General features: G+C 33.5%; 3 protein-coding genes across 3 annotated transcripts; 1 reads left to right on the top strand and 2 right to left on the bottom strand.

The window, feature by feature from the left end:
• Positions 1-274: 274 nt before the first annotated feature.
• Positions 275-1230, bottom strand: LOC137821181 (uncharacterized). Its single transcript, XM_068625651.1, has 2 exons — positions 1049-1230; positions 275-968 (listed from the first exon to the last, which is right to left on the bottom strand). The coding sequence occupies exons 1-2, from the start codon at positions 1158-1160 to the stop codon at positions 469-471; spliced, it is 612 nt and encodes a 203-aa protein (XP_068481752.1). The 5' UTR covers positions 1161-1230; the 3' UTR covers positions 275-468.
• A 2554-nt stretch (positions 1231-3784) lies between these two features.
• On the top strand, positions 3785-9350 carry LOC137822025 (uncharacterized). Its single transcript, XM_068626905.1, has 11 exons — positions 3785-4164; positions 4838-4895; positions 4983-5093; positions 5340-5477; positions 6050-6119; positions 6204-6259; positions 6503-6628; positions 7884-8023; positions 8385-8457; positions 8552-8626; positions 8913-9350. Exons 1-11 carry the CDS (start codon positions 4019-4021, stop codon positions 9216-9218), a joined length of 1299 nt encoding a protein of 432 aa, XP_068483006.1. The 5' UTR covers positions 3785-4018; the 3' UTR covers positions 9219-9350.
• Positions 9351-10093: 743 nt separating this feature from the next.
• On the bottom strand, positions 10094-13946 carry LOC137822024 (pentatricopeptide repeat-containing protein At5g42310, chloroplastic). The gene is made up of 5 exons (XM_068626904.1): positions 12095-13946; positions 11391-11543; positions 11202-11273; positions 10634-10815; positions 10094-10357 (listed from the first exon to the last, which is right to left on the bottom strand). Exons 1-4 carry the CDS (start codon positions 13826-13828, stop codon positions 10705-10707), a joined length of 2070 nt encoding a protein of 689 aa, XP_068483005.1. The 5' UTR covers positions 13829-13946; the 3' UTR covers positions 10094-10357; positions 10634-10704.
• Positions 13947-14731: the final 785 nt, after the last annotated feature.

The raw sequence follows: 14731 nt of genomic DNA, 5'->3' as shown, positions 1-14731 counted from the left end.
GTAAATATTAGCAATAAACAAAAAGGTTGGCAGCTCGAAAAAGGCCGTGAAAGAGAAAAACAAAAATAATCCATTTTCGCACTAAACCGAACTAAATTGAACTGAATTAAAGTGATTTTGACAACATTCAAAATCTTAAAGAAAGATTTAAAGAAAAAAGATATAGTTCTTGGAATTTTGAAAATTTGACCTGAAACTATTGATCATTGTTTACTGAGGATCAATTTGTTTTGAAGTAATTCACACTAACAGAGAGAAATTATGCCCCAACAAAAAAAAAATCATCCAACCAATAATGGATGTATAATATCATATAATTTATCATACGTGAATCTGAAGAAGATGATCTCAAATAACTGTATTGCTTATTTGGAGGTAAAATTTAACAAAATGAGAGAACAAGATACAACCTTGAACATCAAATTAACTGAAGTTCTCTCCTCCGAAAAAGAAATAAAACCTTCAGTTTTAAATCCTTCTTGCTCTTGTTCCCATTTTCTTCTCCCCAGCCATAATAGACTTGTCAGATTTTGTGGCGAGAGGAGGTTTTTTGTTTTCCTTAGTCATGCTTCTGAGCATGTACCTTGGTGTTTCACTCACCCCGGCAGAGTAAGCAGCAGAAATAGATTTTCTCAAACTTCCATTCTTTCTCACACTATTCTTCTTTCCAGATTCCACTGAAACTCCAAGAACGCGGATTGGTTTAACCTTACCTTCATCCACCACAGTTACACTTCTCTTTCTCATAAGCCTCTCGTTCCTTCTAGCAGAATACTCGTCGTAGAATTTCCCCCTCTCAAAGAGAACACCTGATCTCACACCGCAAGAATTGCCACCCGCCTCCATATTCGCGTGACTGACTTCGTCGCCGACCATCTTCGCCAGGGCCCGTAACTCGCACGAGATTGTGCGGTACTCCGGTCGCATATTCGGAGAGAGAGTAGGCTTCTGAGATTTGGTCAAAGAACCTGCTTCAAATCAAACACACACAAAAAGGTAAATAAAAGGAGAAAGGAAATAAAATATTGAGGGCTTAAAGAAGAAAAACCTGGTGGAGTTTGAAGAGAGAAAGAGTCTGATGAGTGGACAGCATGAGGCGGTCGAAGACGTAACGGAGATCTGGGCAATGGAGGCTTCCTCATGGTCGAAGCTGAATACATGATTGTTGAATCAAAGAGTACCTTCTGATGTATTGTCTCTCCCTTTTATTATTTTATTCATCAGGAGAATAGGTTTAAATTGAAACACATGTAGGAGCCTCTACAACGGTCATATTTTGGATCCCACGGTTCACACACATTCTTTATTTCAAACATTGAATCTTCTTTCTATTTATTGTTGTTGTTATTATTATTAAATTATTAATTAATGCTTTTGATTTATTTTATTATTTGTTTCTCTTTCTTTCTTATTGGTCTTGGACAGTAAACACACTGTACCTAAGTTCTGATAGTTTTGTTTTTCTGTTAAATAATTTTATTATACATAGAGACTGAAATTTAGTTTGACTATTTTATATTGCACATTTTTTAATATTTTGTGTGCTCTTATTTGCATTTGATTAACAAGTCATTTTCTACTATTGTTCTGAGCATTTCATCTAGCATTTATTTTCTTTATCTTTTAAGTTCACAATAAGTTGCTCTATTTAAAGAAAAATATTTGGATAAGTTTTGATTCCCTATATCATTTTGTGTAAATGAATGAAAAGATTTTCTTGACGTCACAATTCAAATAGTTTAGGGAATAAGTTTTTGAAGATGTCCACACACCGGAGCATATATTTTTGTTAACATTGTTGTATGCTTGATTAATCTTGTGTTATAGGATCATAATAATTTATAGGTTTATTGCAAGAAATATAAAAAAAAAATTGTGAGATTTATAGTTATGTTATAAAAAAGGATGAGATGAAGCAAACCGTGGTTTCAATTATTGAGAAAATACAAGTTCATGTAAATAATAACAAATTAAAAAAAGAAAAAAAAAGAGGAAGATTGTCATTTGTATCATGAACATGTGTTTGAATTAAAAGATGAAAGTGAAAAAAAAAACATGTGAAGTTTACCTCCAAAAGAAATAAGATAAAGTTGTTATGTTATATTATTGTTTTATGGGTTGTTATCATCATGTGAAGTATTGTAGTTGGGAAGAATGTAGGGGGTGGAACAAGGGAAGGACATAGAGACTAAATTATGTTTATTGTAGTTATAAGGTATATGTGTAATGAATGTAATATATGTAATTAATGTTATTGAAATAATTGAAAAGAGATAATATACCTTAATGAAATTGTAGTGTGAAATTATTTTTCCAACATGTAATATTTTTTCTATGTAATATCGAAGTCTTTCTTAAAAAAAAAATTCACAATTTATTTTCTGTTTTGACTGAAGAAGTAAAGGTAGACACTTCTATTAACAAAAATAAAATAATAGTGATGACCCAAATAAATTTATTTATATAAATATTAATTAAAATAATTAATTTATAAATTATTATTTCAATAATTTATGATTAAGATTAATAGAAGTGAATAAATATATCCAGATCAATTCACTATTCAGGGTTTCAATAGGGTTTCATTTTCAATTGTTGTTATACAAAATAATCAATTTATCAATATAATGTCTCACATCACACCCATTTATACCAAAACTAGTAAAATTCTAACTTATTTTGCTAAATTTAATCACCTTGTTCACACTAATTAACCAAATTTTTAAATAACCCTTACTTGATCTGCAATTTATTTGTCTCTTTCACACCAACTAACCAGAATTATACAAGATTCTAAATGTGAAAACTAATAGAAACAAATAACACAACTTTAATTAATAATAATATAAAATGTCAAAATACACCACATCAAAACATAAATGGATCACATCAAAGGAGGAAGAAATATCAAATGAAAACAGACACCAAAGAAAAACAAAAATGCCTAACAAGCAACAAACATTACCTATTGCACTTCAAAAACTGATTCCTACATTAACTTAACTTTCCTTTTATGTAAAACATAACCTTTTTCTAACATCCAAAGAATATTTTTCTATTATAAACAGAACTACATATTTACCTTTTAAAGCACCTTTTTAGCATACTATGTTTTTTCTAAAATATTTTATCTTTTAAATATTTTTCAACATCAAATTGAAGCTTCTATTCTTAAATACATAGAAAATATGTATTTAATTACTGCAATAATATATACTTATGTGAAAACCTAAATTCTAAAAAGAATGACAGCTTCCTTAGTTGCGGCATCGTTTAACAGAAATTGGTTAACAATAGAGATAATTTTTTTTAATAAAATTTTTAGCCATTAGAAATTAAAATAAATACATCAATATTTTATGGTACTGAAAATTTAATTAAGCATTTTCTAATGACAATGTATGTTGCGTTTGAAACTAATTTTTAAAAGCTGATGTACAATTTTATTGATACAAAGCTTATGTCTTTACTCGTTTTCTATTAGAAATGTACTCAATTGAACATGAGATTTCATTCATCAATTTACTTTTTATGTATTTATTTATTTATTTTACATGAAAATAAAACTACTAATTACATTAATTTAATAATATAAAATTTAATCGCAACAAAAAATTAATAATATGAAATATATGTGATTATTAGTTAGGGTAACTCCAGTGCATCTTTTCTCATTTTTCCCATTTCTTTGGCCTAATAATGCATAAATTATTCATTTTGTTGTTCAAATGGCACTATTATTAGAAAATACAAATATATAAATGAGTGTGTGAGGTGACCTACCAACAATGATCAATCGAGACCATTGAACATGGAAAAAAGCCACATAACTCATTTCTTTTAAAAAAGTGAAGTTAGAAGATAATTTTATACTGGAGAAATAATCGCTTAGTGGCAGAGACACACTAGAGAGTTGATAAGTTAATTATTAATTAATAACAATATATAACAAATCAAATATCACATTAAGATGGAAATTTTGAAATGAAATTTATTTTTTGTTGTTGTGGATCTTGCCATGGCTCTTTCAGTTTTTCTTCTGCTCTCAATCAGCATCTGTTTCCTCGTTTTTTTCCAAGATCTTCTTCTCTCTGTTAACGCGCAATCATTCAATCTTACTCAAAATTCAGTTACGCCGATAAACTACGATCTCTACCATTCCAGGTAACTCGTGCTATTACCCGATCTACCTTTTTCAGCTTCCATAGGTTCCAATTGCGCCTGTTTTTAATTTCGTGATTGAATTGGAAATTAGCAGTCTGATTTTTGTTTTCATTGCTTGTTTTGTTTTAGTAGTGCAGATCACGTGTTATTCCACCTTTAAAATTAGGAATTAGGTTCCTTTTTTTTTTTTGTGAATGAATCTGAAGGACGCTTTTAATATGTGGTAGTTTTCCTTGCGTATTGCACTTGTTTTTTTTTTTGTGTTTGGCGAGGAATTGACAAATTATATTTGATTTTGCAAACGTGTATGCTCTTAAAGCAAATTAACATTAAAATTCAGTATAAGATTTTTGATCCAAAGCAAAAGTTACCTGCAGTTACTCCAACTCAATGAAGTTTAGACTCAAAATGATTCCTTAAAGGGGAATCAAACCTGCAAATATTTATTTTAATTCTTGTTAACTGGTACTTTTAGACGATCTAGAGTCAATCTGAACATGTTTCTTATTAGATTTTAGATTTTAGGTACTTACTTTCTCAATTATTAGGCTCTTATTGTGCTTATGAATTACTGTTTGCTGGTGAAGCAATGTTTTTGAAGCTATTTGGCCAGCTCATTTGATTTTATGAAATTGTTTATTTGTTTGCTGAAACCTTTTGTGGGATTCTGCAGTGGCAATTTGATGGGGGAGATCAGGGCCTTGGTCCACCGTCACCCGAATAAACTCACTGTGGGTCATTTATGGTTATCTAGAGCGCCTATTGCGTGTCTCAGTTTTCTAGTATGCATAATTCATGTATTTGATGTTTCTAACTAGATGGAGACATTTAAAGCTGCAAACAAAGGCTATGGTTCTGAGATTACTGTGGTTACTTTTGGCAAGGAAAATGAAGAGAGTAATAAGAGGTCAAAGATTCGGATTCTACTTGTAAGTTTTTTACATTCATTTGTCTTAATGGTAAAAATTTCATGTGACAAGTGATTTAATATTGTAAACGATTGTATGCAAGACGTTAGATTTTTTTTTTTCAATCGTTCAAAGGGGGGAATTAAGATATAATATAATTACGACTGGATGTGTTCACATGGAGAAAGCTATAATTTGGCATGTAGTGGATAGTTATCTCAAATTGGTTATTCTGGTGTTTTTGACAGATGATTCCTTGTCTTCCAGAGTTTTGGGCAGCATGGAAGGGAGCTGATTACCACAGAACTTGCTTTAAGGATTTTGTCTATCTTAAGTGAAGAAAAACTTCTACCCAGCATGGATCATGCTTCCTTAGACAGTGTACTTGACAAGCTTGTCATAAAGGTTAGTTGAAATTTCTAGCATAAGTAACTGATGGTAATTATGAAATTCATCATTCCATCCGAGGAAATTGACTTTGATTATCAGTATGCCAGTAAAGTTTCTGAACACTTTATGAAGTATTAAATATCTTTCCCAGTTGTTTCGCACTTTGTACTATCCAGGCATACTGCGTTACATTTCAATATTTAATTTTCAGCTAGGCAGAATCATTATAATTTTTAGGTATCTTCCATCCATATTTTGATGTTTTATACTTAGAGATAGTTAGTTATGGATTAAAGAAGTAGGAGTTATTCTATGTTTGTTACAATTATAAAATCCGTTTTTTTTAAAAAAAGTTTATTTTTATAAGAAGCTATTCAAAGTAGTTTTTTCTTTTAACCATATCTTGTAATCTTTTCTATAAAGTTGAAACAAATGCAAGAAAAACATTTAACAGTGTTTTTAAGAAATTTAGAATATCTTTAGTTATATCTTGAAGTTAGTTTATGAGAGAAATTCAGATGTGTTAGTAGATAAAGTAAAAGGAGAGATATAGTATAAATATAATGCTGGCACCTATTTATTTTCAGGTGGTTCCAATGGAAAACCTGAATGGCCGCAAAGTTGTTGAAGCTGGAGATCTCTGTGAGAGAAGAAACGGTATGGCATTTCTCCTTTATAACCTTTATGTATAATAATTGACTCGCTTTGAAAAAGCCTGAGTTTGTGTTATGTAATGCGCAGGTAGGGGAGTTGATCTCAATCGAAATTGGAGTGTAGATTGGGGCAAAAAGGAGAAGGTTCATTTTGCGTCTTCAATATCTTAGTTCATTATATAAAATATTGTTATTGGTTCTTTTCTTGTTTCCATTATGGACTTGTGGAGTATAGTGCATGCTGTGGCATTGAAAGAGGGGCTCATTTTTGGTTGTCTGCCTGTCAATCTATGCACTGATCACTTTCTTCTCCAGAAATATATCATATGTTTAATATTTTTGAAGCGTCTTTTTTTTTTTTCATTTTTATTGTTCTCAAATCCATAGGACTATGATCCATATGAGGAGAATCCTGGAATTGCTCCATTCAGCGAGCCTGAAAGTCAAATTATGCGGAAACTTGCCATATCTTTTGAACCACATCTATGGGTAAATGTGCACTCGGGAATGGAGGTAGGTTTAGTTCATTTTTCACCTGTCTCTAAAAACAAAATGATTGTTTCCTTAGATTTCTTATCCATATCTGTGCTTTTAATTCAAAATCTGCGTTATATAACCCTGTCAGGAATTCTATTGGTATTATGCATCAATTTCTTTACTTTCTTTCTTTTATTTCATGGCTCAAATATATAAATCTACTGATCCTAATTCTTATTCAGTGCTTAGAAAACCCTTGTAGCTTACACGCCACTGTGCTTTTTTACAACCTCATGTTCATTACAATTGTATCTTTCTAATGCTTTGAGTTTTTCAAGAATTAACCAGTTTGAGCTAACATGAAAAAGTAGCTCTATAGATGTACAAAGCAAGTCTCTGGCTCAAAAGGGACAACTGAAATCTCTTTGACTTGATAGTAGTTCCAACTTTATTTTTTATTGTCTCAGTCCCAGCACAAGCCTATCTGCATATGCGAAGGGAAGACAATGTACAATCATCCTCTGCCGTGCCTTTGAAAAGCGAGGAACCTTTGCCACTGGAATATTCTAGTTTTTTTTTCTCACTCCCCATGCAAGCTTCAAATTTGATCCTTCATCTAGGGAATCACGTGCACTAGTACTCTTGTACTATTCCTCTTCTTTAGCAAACTATTTTCTTGAAAACCTTCTCATTTTTTGAAGCATGAAGTTTCAATAAACAGGAATCAAGGTTAAGCTTAAGGATCCGTGGAGATTTGTCATATTTTTCTACAGCCAAAAGTTGTGATGGAAAGTCTTGATATTCTCTTTTGCCTAACCTTAATTATAGACAACCCACCAAGATGCACCAACTCAGTTCCAAAAGTCTTGATACATTATAGACAGTACGTTACTTTGACTGCTTTCTTCTGCTCATTGGGTTAATGACTAACATGGGCAGATCCATGGGGTACATGCCCCAACTCAGTTCCAAATTTCTGTAATACTAACATATTGGTAGATTGTTATTTAAGCCTCACTGTCTTTAAAACTTTTCCCCCATCATGTTAATGTCTTGCCCCACTACCCCAAATTTCTGGGCCTTGTCACCAGCTCGTAATTGTATCATTTACTACAATTGTTTTGGTTGGTATTATTGCTGCTTTTACATTATTTGACTTTGATAGTATATTTACTTATATGGGCAAAAGTGTAGGTACATTATTTGTAATTTAGTTTACATGATAAAGAACCAATATATCACTTCATATGACACTTTTTATTATCCTTTTTCCTCCCCTCTGTACCTGTAGGCTCTTTTTATGCCTTACGATCATAAAAACACAACACCAGATGGATTGCCATTGAAACGGATGAAAGCGTTGCTTGAAGAAGTAAACCATCTTCATTGCCAAGAGCGCTGCATGATTGGGTCTGGAGGAGGTTCAGTCGGGTCCGTTGATTTTTATCTGAATTTGATTTGGACTGTTGCAAATTTTTGCAAGGCAATTGTTTGTATTTTATGTATCTGTTTTCTTCTGTTAACTATCTTTGTTGGAAAATAAGTGCACCTTTGTGTCCAGAACTGACTTCTGGTAGAAGTTGTTTTCTTCTGCCATCTGTTCCTGGTTCACAAGTGATGTCCATTTTCGGGTTTTTTATGAACAGAGGAGAAAATTGACCATTGCAGTTTTAAAAGTTTAAATTGTAAATTTCGAAAGTACAAAGTACACAGTCTGTACAATACCTCAAATTTACGGGTGTTGAGGTCGTCAAATGTCATTCCTTCCTCAGTTTTGAACTTGCTTATCCAGGTATTTTGCACACGGGACAGCAACTGATTTCATGTATGACGTTGTAGGGGTACCGATGGCTTTCACCTTTGAGGTTTGTCTGCCGAATTCCTTCCCTTTTTTTTCTGTTGGACTTTTCACCTTTGAGATTAGGTGGTGTCCTTATCTCTTATTGTATTGACTGGCAGATATATGGAGATGGAACAGCTTCGTCAAGAGACTGTTTCAAAATGTTCAATCCCACCGAACCTGCTGCTTACAATGTATGTTACTTTGACTAAGAAATGATCACTCTTTTCCTTCGAAGTGTTTTCTGTTCCTTTAATCGAGTTATTCTAAAATAAATGAATAGATGAATAAAATAAATATGTTTAATTTACAATTAAGGTGAGGGAGAGAATGACCTAAAAGGCTGACTAGCAGCTATAAAGTTCATGTACATTTTACCCTCCAGATCTCACTAGGTGGGAGAACAATTATGATGAGGGAGAGAACATCTTGAAAAAGTGGGACAACAATGATTCTAATATTTTATATTGTCATTTTCAGAGAGTTCTCAGTGAATGGTCTGCGACATTCTTTACAATTTTCAAATTGGTGCCGCACCAGCTCGGTGCAAAAGCGTCTATTTTGAAACTGGAAAAGTTGGTATCTATAGATGAATATCTAGACGGGTATTTGATGGAGAGGAGAAATAGATATGGAAAGAAGATGGAGGTGCTTGAGCTTGGAATGCAAGAAATAAGAACATATTTTAGGCTATTTTTATTATCTTCAGTGTTATTATTGTTCATGTTCTGTTCTAGAATTTCAAAAAGCAAGTGTAGACCAATTGTTTCTGCTATTCCTCTCTAAAGTTAGGTCGTAGGTTAAATTGTATATCCAATTTTGAGAAAAAAAAATTGTAAGTTCAATTGTTGTCTGTAATACTATGTAATGCGAGCCTTTACTTTCAGGCTGTATAATCTAATTCTTTATTGCGCCAAACTCATGGACTAATCAGTTTTGTTATACACGAATGTAAGGTGTGTTTGTTTTACTTGAATTTGTATCTTTGTCTTATGGCTTAATGGCACACTTCATTATTTAACTATTGTCATTTTACAATCATCCAAGATTTTATTTATTTTTTAATTCTTATCTAAATTTTACAATTTTTATATATTTTACCTGTCTTTGAAATTTCTAAGAGAGTGACGACATGTTATAGAAAGTTTAAAAAAAATTCAACTAGTTTTGAAAAACTTGATTTCGTTTTGTTTTCAAGTTTTTTTTAAACAAATCACTATTCTGTTGAAAATTTAATAGATTATTAAAATATCAAAAAATTGAAAAGTTTGATGATAAAAAATTCATGGAAAAGGGACTTAATTAATGAAATTCACAAAAATAATAATATTGAAATAGTAAAACATACAATTAAATCTTATATTGGGTTACAAACGCACAGATAGTATATTTGGTAAACCGTCGAAATAAAAAAAAAGCGTGAAAGATTGAAATACTTGTTTCACAGTTTTATTCTAAGGAATGTGTGAAACTTAATTTGCATTGTTAGGAACAAATATCCAGACATGCTAGGAGTGAGGTTATTGATATGTAAATTAAATATATTTATTCATCAAATTTCCCATGAAGAAATTGCAAGAGTACAGGTGGGAATGTTAATGAGACACATACCCACTCACAATCTTCCCATTTTCTTAATTAGAATTAAGTGAAATCTCACATTTATGAACATGAAATATGCATTTTAACATATAATTTTTACTTACATCAGTGTATGATACATAAATCCCAAAGATTGATATACATTGGTACAACATTATCGAAGCCACCAATTTTTTATGCGTTCCATGTGATTTCCAGAAATTCATTTCTGTTTCAGGCACTGTTGGAGCGTCCATATTCAGAATGATACTGCCCAATCACACCTGCTGTGAAGAGGTAATGCTAGTCTAGAATAGGACTTGTGATTTTATTATTACATTAACCTGAAAGATTAGAATATTCATCATAATTTGAGCTTTCCAAGTAAACACAGTAAAACAAATATAACAGACTCATTGCATAAATGTATCAACATACAACAACCACTAAGCATTAATAAGAGCCAATTTCAGACCAATTTTACACATAATGCCGACCAATTTCATGGTTTGGAACCAAATCCATAATGCAGTTACTAAGAATATATTAATTTCAAAATCAAAATTAAAGTCCCGTGACATGAAAATTTAAGCCTAGGCTGCAAGTTAGCTAGCACTAACCTTCAGAATTATAACCAAGGTGAGGAAATTTGATTTTGTTTTGTCTTTATGAAAGTATGTGCTTAATTTAACTATGATTTCAGTGTCTGCTTCATATATCTAAGTGCAGACCGCAGCATTGCTCTAGCTTTTCTATCCGGAGTGCACCCAGATGTGACCATTTCTTCATACACGCCTGGAACCTGAAACCAAATTTTGCAGCTTAGTTTGTGTGAGAATTAAGTCACAAATAAACTAATAAACAGGATAAACATTTCTCTCCAAAGTTGCTATTATTTTTCTTCATCACACTATCATCCATGTTAGGGATAATGTGGAACATAATGGAACTTAATCTCCCCAAAACATGGCAAAGTAACCAAGAGCCAAGTTAATTTATATGTTGAAATCATGTTATTTACATTGATTTATTAATTCATCTAAGTATAGGGACTGCAAACCAACACAGAAGAGAACTACAGTAAAATATCAACTTCCCATTCTAACAATATACTATGGACAAAATATATCTATGATAATTTTCTTTGAAGAACATGGACAGCAAAACTAATGTTATAATGTTATGTACCTTTTGGAACTTTTCACAACGAATCAGAGCTTTCATAAGTGTGGTATAAGTAACCACATCAGGTTCAATGTTCTGCAGTTAATATGAACAAATAAATCAGTACTTGACCAAAGACACAAGTCAAAGACCATATAAAAGGGTATAGCCATAAAGGAAGAAAAAAATAAAAAGAATGTTAGAAAAGCATACATTTTCTTTCATGTATTGCAGCACAGCAAAGGCTTCAGCATCCCTTCTATCTTCACCAAATGCATTAATTAATGAGTTAAGAGCTAAAAGACTGGGTGTCAGACCCTCAGTTGTCATCAACCTGAATGAGTTTACTGCCAGTTCAGACAAACCCTGCAAAATTTTAGCCAAATATTTACCAAATTCATTTCTTAACCAATCCATTCATTAAATATGAAATTGTGGACAAACATATGGTGCACTTTCAGGCTGCTCTCTTTTCCCACAGTTAGTGCTTTATGCTTTTCAATGGAAGAAGAATAAATAACCACTGAATTTCAGAACGGAAAAATACAATTGATGGCTGTCAGCGCACCACAATTTAACATCAGTTTTTCTGAAGAAAAAAAAACTATCAATGCAAAGTTACTAGGTTCAAAAGAGGTTTCATGGTTTCAATTGAGTGATTTTGACACAGTACAAAACAGAGAGCCGGGATAAGACAAATGAAATTTTAGCCTCCACTCAAGGAAAAGGTAGCCTAATGAAAGATTAATATTGACGTCAAAGCTAGTAAGGTGCAAACAGTTCAACTTAAATCAGTTCATAAACGACACAATCAGCATATAGGTGTAAACATCACAGACCAGCAAATATTAGATTAGCAAGCATTAAATTACTTGCAATGACAGTTATAGATAGACTCCGCAGAATAATGTACATACCTTTTGTGCATAGGCATTGATTAGAGCATTATACATGGCTGAAGTAGGCTTGAACCCCGTGGATTTCAAGACATCCAAACACTCGATCGCATCACTAAATCTCCCTGACTTTCCATACACATCAACCAGAGTTGTATAAGTTATTGAATTGGGTAGCAATCCCTGACACTGCATCTTGCTCAAAAACTCACTCACTTGTTCCCACCTCTGCTGCTCCCCCATACAGTTAATCATAATATTATACGTAGTTATGCAAGGCGAGAATCCCCTCTGCTGCATTTCCTGGAACAATTCCTCAGCCTTATCATGGCGCCCCGACTTACAATGAGAATCGATCAGCGTGTTCCAAGTAACAGTATCCGGCTGAATCCCCTCCAACAACATCCTCTCAAACGTTGCCATTGCATGATCAAGACGATTATACTTTCCAAACGTATCAATCATCACATTGTAAAAATGCCTATCAGGCTTCACACCACTGCTCTTCATATCCTTTAGAACTTGAAAAGATTTCTGCCACTCTCCTTTGTCGCGATAACCCGCCAAAATTCTACTATAAACAAACGAATTGGGTTGCACATTGCTGGCTTCCATCTCCTTCAACACAATCCTCGCACTCTCCCACCTCCCAGCGTGAGCATAGGCGTCAACCAACAAACTATAAGTTTGCTCATCAGGCATAACACCAGCTTTCTCCATTTCAGAGACAACAAACTCTGCATCTTTAAGCGAACCCGTTTTCACGTAACCTTTAAGCAAAGCATTGTAAGCTCTAGTTCTCGGTTCCAACCCATTCTCTCTAATCTCCTCAAACAACGCTTCAGCCTCTTGCGTCCTTCCCGAATTCCCAAGCGCCAAGATAACCGCAGCAAGCGTCGAAGGTTTAGGGTTCAAACCGTTGCTCTGAGCCATGGCCAGAAAACGCAAGGCGCGTGTTGGATCACCAGCTTTCGAGAACCCCAAGATGATGTCGTTCATCAGGTGGCCGTCCATTTCGATTTTGTCGCTCTCAATCTCCGAGTAGAGCTTCTGCAGAATAGGAGAGTCCACGCGGTTGGAGCGCGTCAGGTACTGAATGATGGAGCTGTAGTTCACGAAGTCCGGTTGGTAACCGTCGCGCCGCATTTTGGACATCAGGTTGAGGGCTTTCTCAATGTCGCCGTTTCGCGCGCACGCGCCGATGAGAGCGTTGTAGGTGAGGGGGGTGAGGGTTTGGCGCTGGGAGAGTAAGAAGGCTTCGTAGAGTTTTTCGGTGCGGCCGAGAGCGTTGATTAGGATGGAGTAGAGGAGCTCGTAGGAGAAGCAGAGGTTGTGTTTCTGCAGCCATGAAACGACGCCGTATGCGATGTTGATGGAGGACGAGGAAGCGCAGAGGGATTTGAGAAGCGCGTGCCAGAGTGGGGCCGGGACGGCGCGGTAGGACTCTGCGAGCTGGAACTCGATTGAGTTGAGGGACGTCGGAGGTGCCGACTCCGAGTCCGAGTTGGGGTCCGAGTCGGAGAGGAAGTGGAGGAGGGGAGTGAAGTCGTAGCGACGGCTGTGGAAGGAGAGGACGTCGTCAGGGCCTTCTTCCAGGATTATTGGTTTCGGGGAAGAGAATGTTATGGAATTTGCGGCAGAGTGCGGCGGCGGGAGGGCATGGTGGTGGTGGTGGTGGCGGTGGCTGTGGGTGGGGAAGTGGGTGACGTGGAGGGAAGGGAATGGCGCTGTTAGTTGTGGTGGCAAAACCAACATGTTATCATGAAGCTTGTTGCTCCTCTCAAGGCCGAAGCTTCTTTATCACCAAAGTTTGCATTGCGAAACCTTTTAACTCAATCAACCAAACACACGTCAAAGATAAGGTTAGCCTTCCTTTATGCAGTGCAAAATAACAATAATATATAATAATGATGATAATAATAAAAATTTAATGAAAATCAACCATACTCAATTACTATTATCACCTAAATCAATGTGTTGATTTTTACAACAATGTAAAATGATTATTATGTTATCAACAACATAATTTTATAATTTTTAATAACAATTATCTTCAAAGTTTTTTTTAATATTAATTTTTATTGTCTAATGTTTCTAATTGATTCGGATACTTTAAAAAAGTTTATATATGGATACAAATTATTTTTTATAATTATTATTTTAAAATAAAATTTGTGTTTATTTTTATTGATTAGCAATATAATTTTTGTATATATATATATATATTAATAATGGCAATTAAATTAAATTCTCAAAAATAAAAATAATTAGGAATTATTGGTATAAAATTAAAGTATAATATAATAAAAATATTTTAAATATATATTTTATGAAATAACTGTTATATCCAAAACATATAATTTAGTTGACATGTTGAGTTTTGAATTTTTGAAAAACACAACAAAAATACTTTAAATATGAATAATTTTCAAACCAAATATTAATCTCAGAACCTATTTTGTGAAAAATACTTAAAATTCCTTAAAAAATAAAAAGGTTCGAATTACAATAATTTTTAAAAATAATCACAGAAAAAATCATAGTTGTTATTATTATCATTAGTATTAGTAGTATGGGTATTATCATTATTATTAATTAATTTAATCAGCAATCAAATAGAGAAAATGGTTTTAACTGTATCACTCTAATGGGCTTTGC

This window comes from Phaseolus vulgaris, chromosome 9, assembly GCF_000499845.2.
Source record: "Phaseolus vulgaris cultivar G19833 chromosome 9, P. vulgaris v2.0, whole genome shotgun sequence".
Classification (NCBI taxonomy): Eukaryota; Viridiplantae; Streptophyta; class Magnoliopsida; order Fabales; family Fabaceae; genus Phaseolus; species Phaseolus vulgaris.
Note: the sequence above shows the minus strand (reverse complement) of the source record. Positions and strands in the feature narration are given on the sequence as shown.

What these genes read in the sequence shown, in the direction of transcription:
- LOC137821181 (XM_068625651.1), bottom strand. Translation starts at nt 1,160, where the DNA reads ATGTATTCAGCTTCGACCATGAGGAAGCCTCCATTGCCCAGATCTCCG. An exon ending in CTCTCTTCAAACTCCACCAG is followed by an intron (nt 969 to 1,048) that starts GTTTTTCTTCTT and finishes GATTTGAAGCAG; the next exon opens with GTTCTTTGACCAAATCTCAG.
- LOC137822025 (XM_068626905.1), top strand. Translation starts at nt 4,019, where the DNA reads ATGGCTCTTTCAGTTTTTCTTCTGCTCTCAATCAGCATCTGTTTCCTC. An exon ending in TCTGGAGGAGGTTCAGTCGG is followed by an intron (nt 8,024 to 8,384) that starts GTCCGTTGATTT and finishes TTGCTTATCCAG; the next exon opens with GTATTTTGCACACGGGACAG. An exon ending in CGATGGCTTTCACCTTTGAG is followed by an intron (nt 8,458 to 8,551) that starts GTTTGTCTGCCG and finishes ATTGACTGGCAG; the next exon opens with ATATATGGAGATGGAACAGC.
- LOC137822024 (XM_068626904.1), bottom strand. Translation starts at nt 13,828, where the DNA reads ATGTTGGTTTTGCCACCACAACTAACAGCGCCATTCCCTTCCCTCCAC. An exon ending in TCAATGCCTATGCACAAAAG is followed by an intron (nt 11,544 to 12,094) that starts GTATGTACATTA and finishes AAAATTTTGCAG; the next exon opens with GGTTTGTCTGAACTGGCAGT. An exon ending in GTTGTGAAAAGTTCCAAAAG is followed by an intron (nt 10,816 to 11,201) that starts GTACATAACATT and finishes ATTTGGTTTCAG; the next exon opens with GTTCCAGGCGTGTATGAAGA.